Source organism: Musca domestica, unplaced genomic scaffold, assembly GCF_030504385.1.
Source record: "Musca domestica strain aabys unplaced genomic scaffold, Musca_domestica.polishedcontigs.V.1.1 8, whole genome shotgun sequence".
Lineage (NCBI taxonomy): Eukaryota > Metazoa > Arthropoda > Insecta > Diptera > Muscidae > Musca > Musca domestica.
The window spans coordinates 15,198,143-15,215,082 of NW_026712409.1; the positions used below are offsets into that span (position 1 = coordinate 15,198,143).

The following is a 16,940-nucleotide window of genomic DNA, read 5'->3' on the forward strand; positions in this document are numbered from 1 at the left end:
AGTCCACGTTTGTTGCCTTGAAGATCCTTGAAAATATTCTTTAAAAAGTCCACGTTTGTTGCCTTGAAGGTCCTTGAAAATATTCTTTAAAAAAGTCCACGTTTGTTGCCTTGAAGGTCCTTGAAAATATTCTTTAAAAAGTCCACATTTTTTGCCTGGAAGGTTAATGAAAATATTCTTTAAAAATTCTACTCCACGTTTTTGTCTTCGAAGGTCCTTGAAAAATATTCTTTTAAAAATCCACGTTTGTTGAAGGTCCTTGAAAAATATTTTTTAAAAAGTCCACGTTTGTTGCCTTGGAGGTCCTTGAAAATATTATTTAAAAAGTCCACGTTTGTTGCATTGAAGGTCCTTGAAAATATTCTTTAAAAATTCCACGTTTGTTGCCTTGAAAGTCCTTGAAAATATTCTTTAAAAATTCCACGTTTGTTGCCTTGAAAGTCCTTGAAAATATTCTTTAAAAAGTCCACGTTTGAACGTCCTTGAAAATATTCTTTAAAAAGTCCACGTTTGAACGTCCTTGAAAATATTCTTTAAAAAATCCACGTTTGAACGTCCTTGAAAATATTCTTTAAAAAGTCCACGTTTGAACGCCCTTGAAAATATTCTTTAAAAAGTCCACGTTTGTTGCCTTGAAGGTCCTTGAAAAATATTCTTCTTCAAAGCCGTTAACGCAATTTGTTTGGAGAATATTGGTCAAGGATTCTCAAATATGGGTCTATTTAGAATTTTAAAGGTCTAACGCTACATTTTTGTTAAGGGCAAAGAGGAATTATTGAAGGAATATTGATATTTTTTGGTCATGAAGATCCTTGAAAAAAATTGTTTAAAAAGCCCACGTTTGTTGAAGGTGCTTGAAAAAAATTCTCCAAAAAGTCCACGTTTGTTGCCTTGAAGATCCTTGAAAAATATTATTTAAAAAATCCACGTTTGTTGAAGGTCCTTGAAAAATATTCTTTTAAAAATCCAATTTTGTTGAAGGTCCTTGAAAAATATTCATTAAAAATCCACGTTTGTTGAAGGTCCTTGAAAAATATTCTTTTAAAAATCCACGTTTGTTGAAGGTCCTTGAAAAATATTCTTTAAAAAATCCACGTTTGTTGAAGGTCCTTGAAAAATATTCTTTAAGAAATTCAAGTTTATTGAAGGTTCTTGAAAAATATTCTTTAAAACCCCACGTTTGTTGAACGTTCTTGAAAAATATTCTTTAAAAAATCCACGTTAATGACAGATATGGTCCTTGAAAAATATTCTTTAAAAAATCCACGTTTGTTGAACGTTCTTGAAAAATATTCTTTAAAAAATCTACGTCCTGGAAAAATATTCCTTAAAAAATTCACGTTTATTGAAGGTTCTTGAAAAAAATTCTTTAAAAAATCCACCTTTGTTGAAGGTCCTTAAAAATTATTCTGTAAATAATCGAATTTTGTTGAAGGTCCTTGAAAAATATTCTTTAAAAATCCACGTCTGTTGAAGGTCCTTAAAAAATATTCTTTAAAAAATCCACTTTTGTTGAAATTTCTTGAAAAATATTATTTAAAAATCCACGTTTGTTGAAGTTCCTTGGAAAATATTCTCTAAAAAGTCATATAACGTTGATTCTAAGACCAATAACGTTGATATTTTTCAAGTTCCTTCATGGCCATGAACGTGAATTTTTAAATAAAATTTTTCATGGACATTCAAAAATATTCCTCAAGTGGCTTAAGGTTCTAATATTATTATTATTTACCATTTTTTCATAGAAATTTTTGGTTGACATTTTGAAGAAAAATTTTGAGAATCTATAAAAAATTTTTTTTTTGAGTTGATTTCTTAATTTTTTTAAAGATCTCCAAAGCCCTGAACTCGGATTTTCAGAGAAAAATTTTTATCATAGATTTTTTAAAGAATTGTTTTCAAGAACACTCATATCTCAGTTTTCAAACATTTTAATGACACTAGGACTTAAGAAGGGCTAATATGTATTTTTAACAAAACTTTTTGGAGAACTAACGTAGATTAATTACGAGGTAATAATGTATAATTTTTAAGAAGGACTTGCGTAGTTTTTTCTACAAATTTTTTAAGGATTAACTTGCATTTTTTATGGATTTTTATCAAGGACATACATCGATTTATATTAACATTTTTCAAGGATCACAATAGTAGACTATTTACATAAATCTTTTCAAGGGCACAACGTCCTTTACATTATTTCTGCTTCATATTTTTTCAAGGACTTACGCGGATTTAAAAAAAATTCAAGTCGATCAAGTCATAGATTTTTTCTTAAGTTGTATCAAGAACTGGATTTATGTCAAAGAACTACCATCGATGTTTTCTTCCTTAAGGACTACCAAAGCTGCAAACATGGATTTTTCGAAGAATATTTTTAAGACTATTAAAGGCATTAACTTGGAGTTTCTAAATAATATTTTGAAATTCTGTCAAGGCATTACACGGAAGCGTTAAAGCGTTTTTTCTTCACCTACTTTATTTATGGTATCATCATTATTTATGTTTCCAGTCTCTTTTTGTGGTTTATATTTTTACACATTTTTCAACAATCACAAATTGACACCGTGTTAACATTTGTCATAACTCAATTTAAAAGTTAAATTTCGTTTCACCACCAAACTTCAACTTGTATTTTTTATTTGCACCACACAATTGTATGCTCCCGCACATTTCCACATTTCATTTATGTTACACAGCTCCGTTTGCAATTTGACCAACATTCAAATAATTTCCACTTCAACTCAATAAACTTAAGTTAATAAACAATAGTTGAGGGGGAGTGGAAAATAAAAAAAAACAGAGTTCGCTCACAAAATAAAATAAAAATAATTTTTCGCCACACAAATGCGGAGCTTATGTCAAGAGTTTTAATTCACATTTGTTTTAATTGCTTAACGCAAAAGCTTTTCTGGTACTCTACACAAAGGGATGTTGGTCATATGAATTACGTTAAAATACCTTAAAAAAATGCATGTTTGTAGTCCTGATGGTCTTTAAAGAAATACCTCTAAAACACAAACAAGCAAACCAGATGACCCTTAAAAAATATTCATTCAAATTTACAGACGATCCTTTATACAACATATTATCCTGATGGACCCTAGAAATATCTTTTAGGAAATCCGCATAAGTAATCCTCATTATCGTTGGAATAAAACCTTGCATTTAATTATTAACAATTTTCTTAAAAAATCGAAAAATCAATTCCTGATGGTCCTAGAAAAAATCCTTGAAAATGCCATGTACTTAGACCTGATTGTCATTACAATTTTAAAAATCAATAGAAAAGTCCTGGAGGTCCTTAATTTTTTTTCTGAAACAATGCACACATGTTGTACTTGAAAGATATTCTTTAAACAATATTGATCCTTAAAAAGATATATTTTACAAATTTATGATTTATTCAATTAAAAAAAAAATAAAAAAATCCACGATTGTGGATCAATTAAAAAATATATTTTTTAAGATTATTGTTGATATTAAAAAAAATAAAAAACACAGTTCTTGATCCTTCATATATATAAAAAAATAATATTTTTGGTCCTTGAAAAAATATAAGTTTGTTGCTCCTTCTATTTTTTTTAATTATAATCCCTGAAAAAATTTTTTTAATCCCCCATTGTTGACTTTTATTTTTCAAAATATTGTGGTTTCTTGGAGAAATATTCTTCCAAAAGTTAAAAAATTCTTCGACTGGAACTTTTTGTCCTTGATAAAATTATCTTAAAACATCCAGGATTTGCTCCTTCAAAAATAGTCTTTAAAACTGAACGATTCTTGGTCTCTTGGTCCTTTAAAAATAGTATTTAAATCCATGATTATTTCTGTTGGTCCTGGAAAAAGTTTTCTATAAAAATCATGTTCCTAGAATAAATATTCTTTAAAAATCAAGGTGTGTTACTCTGTTGGTCCTTAAAAAATAGTCATCAAATATCCAGGACTATAGATCGGTTGCTGTTTGAAAAAATATTTTTTAAAGCAACGACTATTATTGGCTCCTTGAAAAATATTCTTACAAAATCCTTTAAAATTAAGTCTTTAAAAATCCAGGATTATTGGCATCTTGATTCTTTTAAGAAAATACTTGATAACTCAGGATTATAAAATTCGTGATCATTACTTTGATGGTCCTTGAAAAATGATCTTTAAGAAACAAGGATAAGATAATTGAAACATATTCTTTAAAAAACCAGGACTAGTAGTCTGTAGGTCCTTGAAAAATATTCTTTAAAAAGTCCACGATTATTGGTCGCTTTGTCCTTGAAAAATATTCTTACAAAATCCTTCAAAATAATGTCCTCGAAAAATATTCTTACAAAATCCTTCAAAACACTGTTCTTGAAAAAATATTAATTTAAAAAAGGGGATTATTGACCGTTTGTACATTCAAAACAAGTCTCTAAAAATCCATGATTAAAGCTCCTTGAAAAATAAAATTTAAAAGTCTACGATTTTTGATCTGTTGGTCCTTGGAAAAATGTTCTTAAAAATCCACGATTATTCGTCTGAAAAAAAATATTGAAAAATTTTTTTTTTTTTTTTTTAATTCAGCATCATTGATCATTTTTTCCTTCAAAAATAGTCTTTAAAATCCATGATTATTGCTCTCTTGGTCCTTAAAAAATATTCTTTAAAATACATGATTAATGGACTGTCGATCCTTAAAAAAATATGCTTTTAAATTCCACGACTAATGGTTTGTTTGATCTTTAAAAAATACTCCTAAATATTTCATGAATATTGATCTGTTGATCCTTGCAAAAAAATATTCTTTAAAAAATCGGTATTATTGGTCGTTCTTCAAAAACATTCTTTAAAAATTTTATGATGATTGCTCTCTTGTTCCTTGGAAAATATTCCTAAAAAATCCACTATTATTGGTTTGTTAATCCTCGAAGAAAAATTCTTTAAAAATCCGGGATTACTAGTCCGTTGGTCCTTGAAAAAATATTCTTTTAAGCATCGACGATTATTGTCCTTTTTGCTCCTTGAGAAGTAGTAAAATCCACGAATATTTGTTTCTTGGTCCTGGAAAAAATATTCTATAAAAATCCAGGATTATTAGCATGCCGATCCTTGAACAAAATTATTTATTTAAAAATTTAGGATTATTGCTCACTTGGTCTTTAAAATCCATGTTTAATGGTCAGTTGGTCCTTGCAAAAATAGTCTTTAAAGATCAACGATTATTGTTCCATTGGTCCTTGGCAAATTTTCTTTTAAAAAACAGTATTATTGTTCTCTTAATCCTTAAGAAATATTCTTCAAAAATTTCATGATTATCTTTTGGTCCTTGAAAAATATTCCTTAAAATATCCACAATTATTGTTGAGTCAACCCTTAAAAAATATTCCGGGATTAAAGGTCTATTGGTTCTTGAAAAAAATATCCTTTTAAGCATCAACGATTATTGTCCTGGTTGGAACTTCAAAAATAGTAAAATCCACGAATGTTTGTTTCTTGGTCCCGGAAAAAATATTTTATAAAATCCAGGATTATTGCCATGTTGATAATCATACCATCCACATACTATTAACTTTGTCATTCCGTTTGTAACTCCTCGAAATACTCATATCAGACCCAACAAAGTATATATATTCTTGATCAGCGTAAAATTCTAAGTCGATTTAGCGATGTCCGTCTGTCTGTCTGTCTGTCTGTCTGTCTGTCTGTCTGTCCGTCTGTCTGTCTGTCTGTATGTCTGTCTGTCCGTCTGTCTGTCCGTCTGTCTGTCTGTCTGTCCGTCTGTCTGTCTGTCTGTCTGTCTGTCCGTCTGTCTGTTGTAATCACGCTATCTTTCGAATGAATTGAGATAGGTGGCTAAAATTTTGCACACATGTTTATTTTTCCAGTAGGCAGGTTAAGTTCGTAAATTTTCATATAGCCCCCATATAACGGTACCTCCCTATATTCGGTATTTTGATGATTTTAGCGACATTATTCACCGGAATTGTTTCAAATTTGGTATTTGAAGTTCAAAATGGATACTACACCCTAAGGCGGAAAATTATCCGTGCAGGTCCACGTCTTCGTATAGCCCCCATATAACGGTACCTCCCTATATTCGGTATTTTGATGATTTTAGCGACATTATTCACCGGAATTGTTTTAAAATTGGTATTTGAAGTTCGTTATGGGAACTACAGTCTGTGACAGAAAATTGTCTGTGTGGGTCCAGGTCTTCGTATAGCCCCCATATAACGGTACCTCCCTATATTCGGTATTTTGATGATTTTAGCTACATTGTTCACCATTTATTTCAAGTTTCGAATTTGAATATGGTAATGGCTTATGACCAACAATGCCTATGTATGTCCACGTCGTATAGACCCCAAAATAACGGCTATATTCGGTATTTTTAAAATTTTAACAGAATTTTTTAAGGATTTTATTTTTTGAAAATTTCCAAATTCGTTGCAAATGGTGGAGGGTATTAAAAGTTCGGCCCGGCCGAACTTACTGCTTTTTAACTTGTTTTAATTCAGGATTATTGCTCTCTCGGTCATTGAAATATATTCTTTAAAATTCATGATAAATGGTCTGTCGGTCCTTAAAAAATAGTTTTTTAAAAACGAACGATTATGGTTCGGTTGGTCCTTGAAAAATATTCTCTAAAAAAACTGGTTTATTGGTCGTTTATTCCATCAAAATTATCTTTAAAAGTTCATGATTATTACTCTGTTGGTCTTTGAAAAATAGTCCTTAAAAATCAAGGATTATTGGCCTGTTGGTCCTTAGGAATTATTCCTACAAAATATCACAAAATAATGTATTTAAAAATACAGGATTATTTGTCGGCTGGTCCATATTGCTCGGCTGGTCCTTGAAAAAATAATCTTTAAAAATCCACCATTATTAATCTATTGATCCTTGAAAAAATATTCTTTAAAAATCCAGGACTATTTGTCCGTTGGTATTTCTTAAAATTCATTCTTAAAAAATTAAGATTATTGGTCTTTTGGTCCCTGGAAATTATTGTAACACAATCCTTCAAAATAAAGTCTTTAAAAATCCAGGATTACTGGTCGGTTGGTCCTTGAAAAAACAAATACTTAAAAATCTACCATTGTTGTTGATCCTTGAAAGAATATTCTTTAAAATCCAGGACCTTTTTTTGGTACTTAAAAATCATTCTTAACAAATTTACGGTTTTTGGTCTTTTGGTCCTTGGAAATTATTCTTACAAAATCCTTCAAAATAATGTCTTTAAAAATCGAGGATTATTGGTCGGTTGGTCCTTGAAAAAATAATCTTAAAAATTCCACGATTTTTTAAAAAATATTCTTTTAACTTTCACGACTATTGGCCTGTTATTCCTTGAAAAAAAATCTCCTATTATTAGTCTGTTGGTACTTAGAAATTACAAATTACAAAATCCTTCAAAAAAAAAGTCTTTAAAAATCCAAAATTATCTTTAAGAATCCATTATTATTAATCTGTTGATCCTTCAAAGAATATTCTTTAAAATCCAGGACCATTTGTCTGTTGGTACTTGAAATTCATTCTTAAAAAATTACGATTATTAGTCTTTTGGTCCTTGGAAATTATTCTTACCAAATCCTTCAAAATAAAGTCTTTAAAGTCGGTTGGTCCTTGAAAAAATAATCTTAAAATTTCCACGATTTTTTGAAAAAATTCTCTTTAAAATTCCAGGACTATTGGTCTGTTGTTCCTTGAAAAACAACCTTTAAAAATTCCCCGAAAATCTGTTGGTCCTTGGAAAATATTTTTACAAAATCCTTCAAAATAAAGTCTTTAACAATCCAGGATTATTAGTCGCTTGGTCCTTGAAAAAAATTATCTTTAAAATTCCACCATTTTTGACCTGTTGATCCTTGAAAAAATATTCTTTAAATATCCAGGACTATTGGTCTGTTGGTTCTAGAAAAACAATCTTTAAAAAATCCCCGGTTATTGGCATTGATCCTTGAAAAAATAATCTTCAAAAATCCACCATTATTAACCTGTTGATCCTTGAAACAATATTATTTAGAAATCCAGGACTATTTGTCTGTTGCTGCTTGAAAATCATTCTTAAAAAATCCACGTTTATTGGTCTTTTGGTCCTTGGAAAATATTCTTACAAATTCCTTCAAAAATAGTCCTTAAAACCTAGGATTATTGTTCGGTTGGTCTTTGAAAAAATGTTCTTTAAAATTCCACGATTTCTGACCTGTTGATCCTTGAAAAAATATTCTTAAAAACTCCAGGATTATTAGTCTGTTGGTCCTTGAAAAACAATCTTTAAAAAATCCCCGATTAATGGCATTGATCCTGAAATTGAATTGAAAATAATCTTTAAAAATCTACCATTATTAATCTGTTGATCCTTGAACAAATATTATTTAGAAATCCAGGACTATCCACGTTTATTGGTCTTTTGGTCCTTGGAAAATATTCTTACAAATTCCTTCAAAAATAGTCTTTAAAAATCCAGGATTCATAGTCGTTTGTTTTCTCAGAAAAAAATCTTTAAAAAATCTGTTTATCCTTACAACGATTTTTAATCAGTTGGTCCTTGGAAAAATATTTTTAAAGTATCCAGAATTTTTTGCTAGTTGGTCATAGATTTTGTTTTCATTGAAAATTGTTGGTCGTTTGGCCCTTCAAAAATAGTCTTTAATTATTCACAATTATTGGTTTATTGGTCTTCAAAAATGGTCTTAAAAAAATCAAGGATTTTTGGTGGATTGGTCCTTTAAAAGTGTTCTTAAAAGTCAAGGATTATTTGTGGATTGGTCCTTCAAAAATGGTCTTAAAAATCAAGGATTATTGGTCGGTTGGTCCTTAAAAAGGATTTCTTAAAAATCCCTCATAATTTCCATCCGATAATCCTTGAAAAATGTTTTCCCTAAAACATCCTAATTTTCCGATTTTTATTTTCGATTTCCATTCCAGAAATGAAATTCTGCACAAATTGTAAGGCTTCCCTTATTCGTTAAAGCCATCCTTTTAACTGACCTCCCTTACATTACATTTCAGTGTTGTGTAAATTTCACACAAGCAAAGCTTCGATTGCAAACAGAGCATTTAAAAAATATAAACTTTTCTCGCGCTGTTGATGTTATTGCCGTGAGTTGGCGCCAAACAGAGGCATTTTCCACTTTGACTGCACTAACAAAGCGTGAGGAAAAAACAACAAAATTAGTGTACTGAGTTCTGCAACTGAACTCGAAAAAAAAACAAAAGTCTATAAAACTTTTTCAATTTGTTTAATTGTTAATTAAATACGCGTTTCAAATCCTCCTTCTTTGCAACGGATCCTTGCTTTTTCTGCCGTCTACTATTTCTCCTTTGACCTACACCAACACACACATCCACGGCCACTCACTCACACCCACGTTTCTCAACTGTTAAATGACCATTATTTATTTTACAGCATTGTTTTGTGAAATTGTTCTAATATTTCTACATCCCTTTTGTTTTCTATTTCCATTTTTTTCCATGGGTTTCCGGTGCCGCACAATTACCTGCTTCCGCCGCTGTTGTTCTCGTTGTTGTCCGCCGCAGATTCAACACGTAAACTACAGGATGTGTTACAAGAGTTCTGTTCGCCGCTTGCCTCACCTAAATTTAATCCGGATGGTGTAAGTATCAATTGAAATCGAAATGTTTAGTCATACAAACCTACATATGGACCTACCTACTACTACCAACAAATGTGTTGGCATAGAAAAGCTTTGAACCAATAAAAATATTATTTTCTATTTATTTGTTGTCTAGTTTATAACTGTTAATACTAAACGGGCTATTGAATTGTGTGTTAACAGAAAACATGAAATAGACGAAAAAAACCTTGCAACATTTTTTTGCAATTGATTTATTTTCATTGACCGAAGTGCTGCTGTTCCGATTTGCGATTTAAGTCAAACAGCTGTTGAACATGAATTATGTTTTTTCGCTATAAGGTTGATTTATGTTCGAATAAAAGTGGAGGGGGTGGTTATGGAAACATAAGTTATGTGAAACTCATTGAGTTCAATTTCCTGTTGAAAACTAGTTGGCGTGGAACATAAATAGCGGAAATAATATGGTTAAATAACACCTCAATTTTATATTGGTTATTTTATTCTCTGGTACAGTGAGCGTATAATTGATGATGTACATCATACGCTCCATTGACCAGAAAAGTTAAAATTACAATTTTTTATACTATGGGAAAGGAAATATATTGCCTGAGAATAGACGTAGAACATATATAACAGAATTAGGTGCGACTATGAAATATGCTAAAAAAGGGGTGAACTGCCCACACGCCACCTAACTTGTGAGTTAGAGAAAACTTAATTTCCAGTGGTCTGATTTACTCTATTTTTATACCCTCCACCATACACAGTATGGAGGTTATATTAAGTTCGTCATTCTGTTTGTAACTCATCGAAATAATAATTTTAGACCCGACAAAGTAAATATATTCTTGATCAGAGTAAGATTTTAAGACGACTTAATCCTTTCAGTCCGTCCGTCCGTCCGTCCTTCTGTTGTAATCACGCTAGAATCAAAACGAATAAAGATAGGAAACCAACATTTTGCAACTACCTATCTTTTGTCTGCAGTCAGGTCAAGTTCGAAGATGGGCTATATCGATCCACGATATCGTATAGCCCCTATATGACGGTACCTCCCGATATTCGGTATTTTGATGATTTTAGAAACATTTGTTAAATAAGGAGTTCTACGTGACTACTTTACCCCCTGAAAGGTCTATATAGGTCCACGATATCGTATAGCCCTCATACAATGTTGAAAAACAACACCCCCCCCCCCCTAACCATATTAGGTACTTTGACGATTTTAGCCACATTTTTCAAGGATGGAATAGTCTGAAAATCCACACAAAGAGTTTCCTCTGAGTAACTTACCCCCTGGAAGAGAATTGTCTATATAGGTCTACGTTTTAGTATAGCACCCATAGAACGCTACCCCGAGATATTCGGTATTTCCAGGATTTTTGGGACATTATTCAGCGGAATTGCGTCAAATTTGGTATTTGAAGCTGGTAATGGGTACTACAATCTATGACGGAAAAATGTCTATGCAGGTCCACGTCTTAGTATAGCTCCCATGCAACGGGATCTCTCTTTATTTGGTATTTTGATGATGTTAGCGACATTATTCGCCGGAATTGTTTCGAATTTCGTATTCGAAGTTCGGAATCGTTACAACAGCCTATGACAAAAAATTAATTATCCATGTCTTCATATAGCCCCGATATAAAGGCTTTCATTGAGCGGTATTTTTCGACGGATTTTTTTTTTTTTCTTGAAATTTTTCAAGTTCCTCGCGAATGGTGGAGGGTATAAAAAAATTCTCCCCGAGCGAACTTAGCTGTTTTTTACTTGCACCCAGAGGTGCAGAGAGTGGGTATATATAATTTGATACGGCCAAAACGTGCCTTATCGAGATAACGGTTTTAGACCCTAGGTCTCTCTGGACCCATTTGGAGGTCCGATCTAGCGATGTCCGTCGGTCTGTTTGGCTGGTGCGCACGATAACTCTCGAATATAGCATCCGATTTGATCCAAACTTTATACATCGTAATATTATTATCAAACTTAGATCGAGTTCGGAGATGGGCTATATCGGTTCACTCCTTCTGAAAAAAAAAATATTTTACTGCACAGAAAGAGAAAGGATTATCCAATTTTGCTCCAACTCAGCAAATCCTAATATTTACATCAGTGCTAGGGCAGCTGTCAAAATGGACAATATCGGTCCACTCCATCAAAAACCTCCTACACAATGGGTCCAAATTTGGAACAATTACAACTCTTATAAAATGTGATGTATGAGCACGATTGTCTCCAAATTAAACACATCACAATATTTCTATTAACCCAAGGTCTGGTGTGAGGATGGAATATATCGGTACGTATTCTTCCACAAAGCGTCAAAATTTTGAATATCCACGTAGCTCATAAAACGCGAAGTTAATATCCGATTCTATTCAGAGTTGGCACATCCCAATATTTCCATGAGCAACACATCTTTTAAAAATATGGTATCGATCGCATCATATCTTCAGGTACCTCCCCCCAAAGGGACTAAAATTTTGAATATCCAAAACGATCATAATATCTTCATATTTCACACATTCCATTATTTCTACTAACACAATATCTGCTGTGGAGATGGGATATATCGGTCCACTCCTTTTGGTTCCTCGTCCACAAGGGGCCAAAATTTCAAATATTAATGAAGCTCATAATACGCTAAATTAACATCCGATTCCATTCAGACATATCACATGTCAATATTTTCATCAAAATAAGATCTCTTATAAAGATGTTAAAGATCATGCCATTCCTTCTGATACTTGCCCCACAAAGGTTTAAAGTTTTGAGTTATCAAAGCGATCCAAAAATCCGATATAAACATCCGGTTGTCTTCACATATCACACATCCTATTATTTATACTACCACAAGATATATTGTGGAGATGGGCTGAATCGGTCCACTCCTTTTGGTACCTTCCTTCCCACCATAAAGGGTTGAAAATGTTGAATATCCTTGAAGCTTCTAAAACGCGAAATTAACATCCGATTTCATTCAGACTTGGCACATCTCAATATTTCCATCAACACCAGATCTCTTATAAAGAAGGCAGAGATTGGAAAATTTCTTGTGGTACCTCAAAGTGTCAAAATTTTAAATTTCCAAAACGGTCATAAAATTCGAAATAAGCATCCGGTTCTCTTCATGTTTCACACATCCCATTATTTCTACTAACACAAGATCTGCTGTGAAGGTGAGATATATCGGTCCACTTCTTCTGAAACCTTCCTCACAAGTGTCAAAATTTTTAATATCTTTTAAGCTCACAAAACGCGAAATCTGACTTCATCCAGACTTGGCATTTCTCAATATTTCTATACGAACACAACCTGTTATAAAGATTGGAGAAATTGGACTATTCCTTCCGATACCTCCCCCGCAAAGGATCAAAATGTTGACTATCCATAATGATCATACGAAATACGCATTCGGTTCTCTTCATATTTCACACATCCCATTATTTCTACTAACACAAGATGGTACCACCTCCACAAGGGTTCAAAATTTTAAATGTTCTTGAAGCTCATATAACGTTAAATTAACATCCGATTCTATTCAGACTTGGCACATCGCAATATTTCTATCAGAATAAGATTCGTTATAAAGATGTTAGGGATCGGATCATTTCTTATGGTACCTCTCCCACAAATTTTTAAATATTCAAAACGATCATAAAATCCGAAATAAGTATCCGGTTCTCTTCATATTTAACACATCCCATTATTTCTACTAGCTCAAGATGTTCTTTGAAGATGGAATATATCGGTCCACTCCTTCTGGTACCTCCTCCACAAAGGGTCAACATATTGAATATCCCCATATAACACAAGCTCTGTTGTGTTGAAGATGATATGTATCTGCGAACCCCTTCTGGTACCTCACCTACAATGGGTCACAATTTTCAATTCTTTTATCTGGCATATCTTGCGAGGTCAGCGATTCTTTACAACTTGCTTTATCAAAGCATTTCTCTCGACAAGAAATCTAATGTGAATATGGAATTTGAGGTTCCGCAATAGAATGGAATATAAATGTTCGATTTACTTGTAATCTTGTCCATGCCAATATTTTTACCTGTAATAGGTGAAGCATGAAAATGGAATTCTCCGGTCGACTATATCGGATACCTCATGTACTTTTTAACATTTTCTAGAAATTCACACACCTCATATAAAGAGAAGGAAGTAGTCGATATTGTCCAAGTCTGGCACGTCGCAATATTTATATCTTATATATTTAGGTCCGATACGAAATGAACAATATTGGTACATTCCTTCGGAACCTACTCAAGAGGAGGTCAACAATTTGAATAATCATAACAGAGGTCAACATATATTTAAATAATCGAACATTGGCTGAGGATATACAGCTGTCGGCAAAATCGACCTATACTTTTTAACCTGCTTTATTCATTTTTTTCCTAATACCCTTTTTCTCTCCTGCCCAAAAACCCACAGAATAATAAACCCGCGAAAATCTAAACATATTGACATTGATGTTCGATGCTCTCACAATGGAAAATGGAGGAGGAAGGACCACAAAATTTCCAATCCAATATCTGACAAAGGGAAATCCAATGATTGCAATGACAACAATACAATCATCAATACAATTTCCATTGCGTCCCTTTGTAGTTCATATTTCATTAAAAGAGGAAAAAGAAAACGGAACGGAGATAAATGAAAATTGAAAGCTGATATCGGTTTTCTTTGCCTTACGCCCGCATGTATTTCAACAGAACAGAAATAGTACAATGCAATACATAATGACATATTATTCCGCTTGTAAGCCTATACAATAATTTTCATTTCTTTGAGATTTAATCAGATTGCTTGTGATTTTAAAGGATATCTTGCCTTTATTCTTCTAATCCTATTAGTAAGGCTTAAATTTTATAGTTGGCTGAGCTTTGACTTTGGAGGTAAATATAAGAGTCACAGAATGAAAAATATATACTCATGTATACACATATTTATATATAACTAAAAAATTGATGCATAATTCCTTAAATTGAATAGAATTTAAAAATATTATATTTTTATTAAAACCATTAAACTTACTTCTTGGAAATTAAACATCTACCAAAATAAAAAGCCAGCCACAAAACCACAAACAATTTAAACGAAAAATGACTTTTAATGGAGAAAATACCAGCAAAAAATACCAACAACAAACAAAGGCAATTGTGGTCAAGCAAAGGATTTACATGCAAATTTCCCATTTTGCTTAAGTTCTCTTAAATGCCGTTTGGTTGGAAATTACAAAAGATCATTAAAAACTTAAACCAACTTCGCATTAAATTTTCCTTTTGTCGACTGCCGTCCTTTGTGTGGAAATTTCACAAGAAAATTCATAAAATTCGTTTGTGGTCAAAATTCGTTTTTAATTGGATTGAAATTAACAGAAAATGCTTTTAAGAGAATTGAAATTACAAGAAAAAAAAATAAAAATATTAAAAAACGAATTATGGCAATGTAGGTCTTTGGGGCGTATGAGTGTGTTTAGTGGTCATACGCCTCGGTGACAAGAAACAAACAAAGATAAAAAGTATACCAATGTTGGATTATTTAAATATATTTTGACTTCTGTTATGATTATTCAAAATGTTGAACGACTATGGAGAAGGCTCAGAAGGAATGGGCCTATATCGTCAATTTCGTGTCTGACCTAAATAAATATGATATAAATATTGACTATATCGTGGACATGGACTATATCGACTACACGCTTCAGATATGTGATCATTTTTAGAAAATGTTAAAATGTGTGCAATGTATCAGATATAGTCGACCGGAGTATTCCATATTCATTCTTCAACTAATACAGATAAAAATATTGAACATTTATATCCGATTTTATTGCGAAATCATAAATTCCATACTCATCTCAGATTTCTGGTAGAGAGAAATATTTAGAAAAAGCAAGTTGTAAAGAATCGCTGACATGTTTCGCAAGCTATGACAGATAAAACCAGTAAAGAAAGTCTTAAAGTCGGGCGGGGCCGCCCGCTTTATGATACTCTACACCACTTTGCTAATTTAGTAGAGCTCCGCATAACAATGAAAAGTTTTTATGGGAGAATTCAATCATACACGCTATGATTATAATTGTAATTTAAAGTTCAAAGGACTAATGCCGAAGCATTTGTATCTTTTAAATTCGGACTTGTATTGCCCATTTAGTGCACAATTAATTTGAAATTGGATAAAAATATATATGGGAACTATATCCAAATCGGAACCGATAAAATTTGACAAAGATATTTCTGAACTGTATTTGATATATTTCCCTGAATATCGTTGTTACGGAGTGCATATTACGGCTGTGGCTAACAAATATAACAAATCGGATGAATAATATATATGGCAGGTATAGCTATATCTGAACCGATCTTCTGACATACTAGCTTCTAGACTCAATTCGGTCGTTAGTGCCAAATGTCATCCCATTTGGGCAAACATTAGACGTTTGGGGCACAATAAAAGGTAAATCGGAGGAAGTTTTATATGGGATAAATTTGGCATAATTATTTTCAGGCCTAATTTAGATGTATGTGCAAAATTCCATACTATTCGGGCTGATTTTACACATTTGGTGCACATTAAAGGCAAATCGGACGAAGATATATATGGGAGCTATATCTATATTCGTTCATCTCCAATTTCAATAGGGTTCGTCCTTGGGCCAAGCAAATTATTTGTGCAAAATTTCATCTGGATCGGGTAATAAATGCGAACTGGACTTTGTTCACAAAAATGCATGGACAGACGGACGGACATGCATAAATCGACTCAGAATGTGATTCCATGCAGATCATCAAAAGGAACTATGGGTCTATCTCGTTTCCTTTTGCTTGTTACAAACAAATACACAAGGACATAGTAACCTGACCACCTTGTTGTGTAGGCTGTAATGAATTATGGCAATGTAGGTCTTTGGGGCGTATAAGTGTGTTTATTGGTCATACGCTTCGGTGACCCGAAGCAAATTAAAACAAGTTAAATAGTATCAATCGGTCCTGCCGTCAGACGTATATTCTCAGCCAATGTTCGATAATTTAAGTATGCTTAGACTTCCGTTATGATTATTCAAATTGTTGACTCTCTATGGAGTAGGTCCCAAAGGAATGAGCCATATTTGGGTCATTTCGTATCGGATATAAATACTGCGATGTGCCTGATTTAGACTATATCGACTACTTCCTTTACTTTATATGAGATATGTCATCATTTTTAGAAAATTTTAAAATGTGCCCAAGGTACCAGATGTAGTCGACCGGAGTATTCCATTTTCATTCTTCATATATTTCAGATAAAAATATTGATATAGGCAAAATTACAAGAAAATCGAACATTTATATTCAATATTATGCTAAATCATAAATT

The 16,940-nt window shown here is 32.3% G+C and overlaps 1 protein-coding gene across 5 annotated transcripts in view; it reads left to right on the top strand.

Annotated features, from left to right (window-relative positions):
- LOC101897106 (diacylglycerol kinase 1) overlaps nt 1–16,940 on the top strand; it is a 272,567-nt gene that overhangs the window by 137,368 nt on the left and 118,259 nt on the right. For all 5 annotated transcript variants that reach the window (XM_005183423.3, XM_059130997.1, XM_059130998.1 and 2 more), the window contains exon 4: nt 9,511–9,587. In XM_005183423.3, the coding sequence (XP_005183480.2) occupies nt 9,511–9,587 (77 nt within the window). The remainder of the gene's footprint in view (nt 1–9,510; nt 9,588–16,940) is intronic.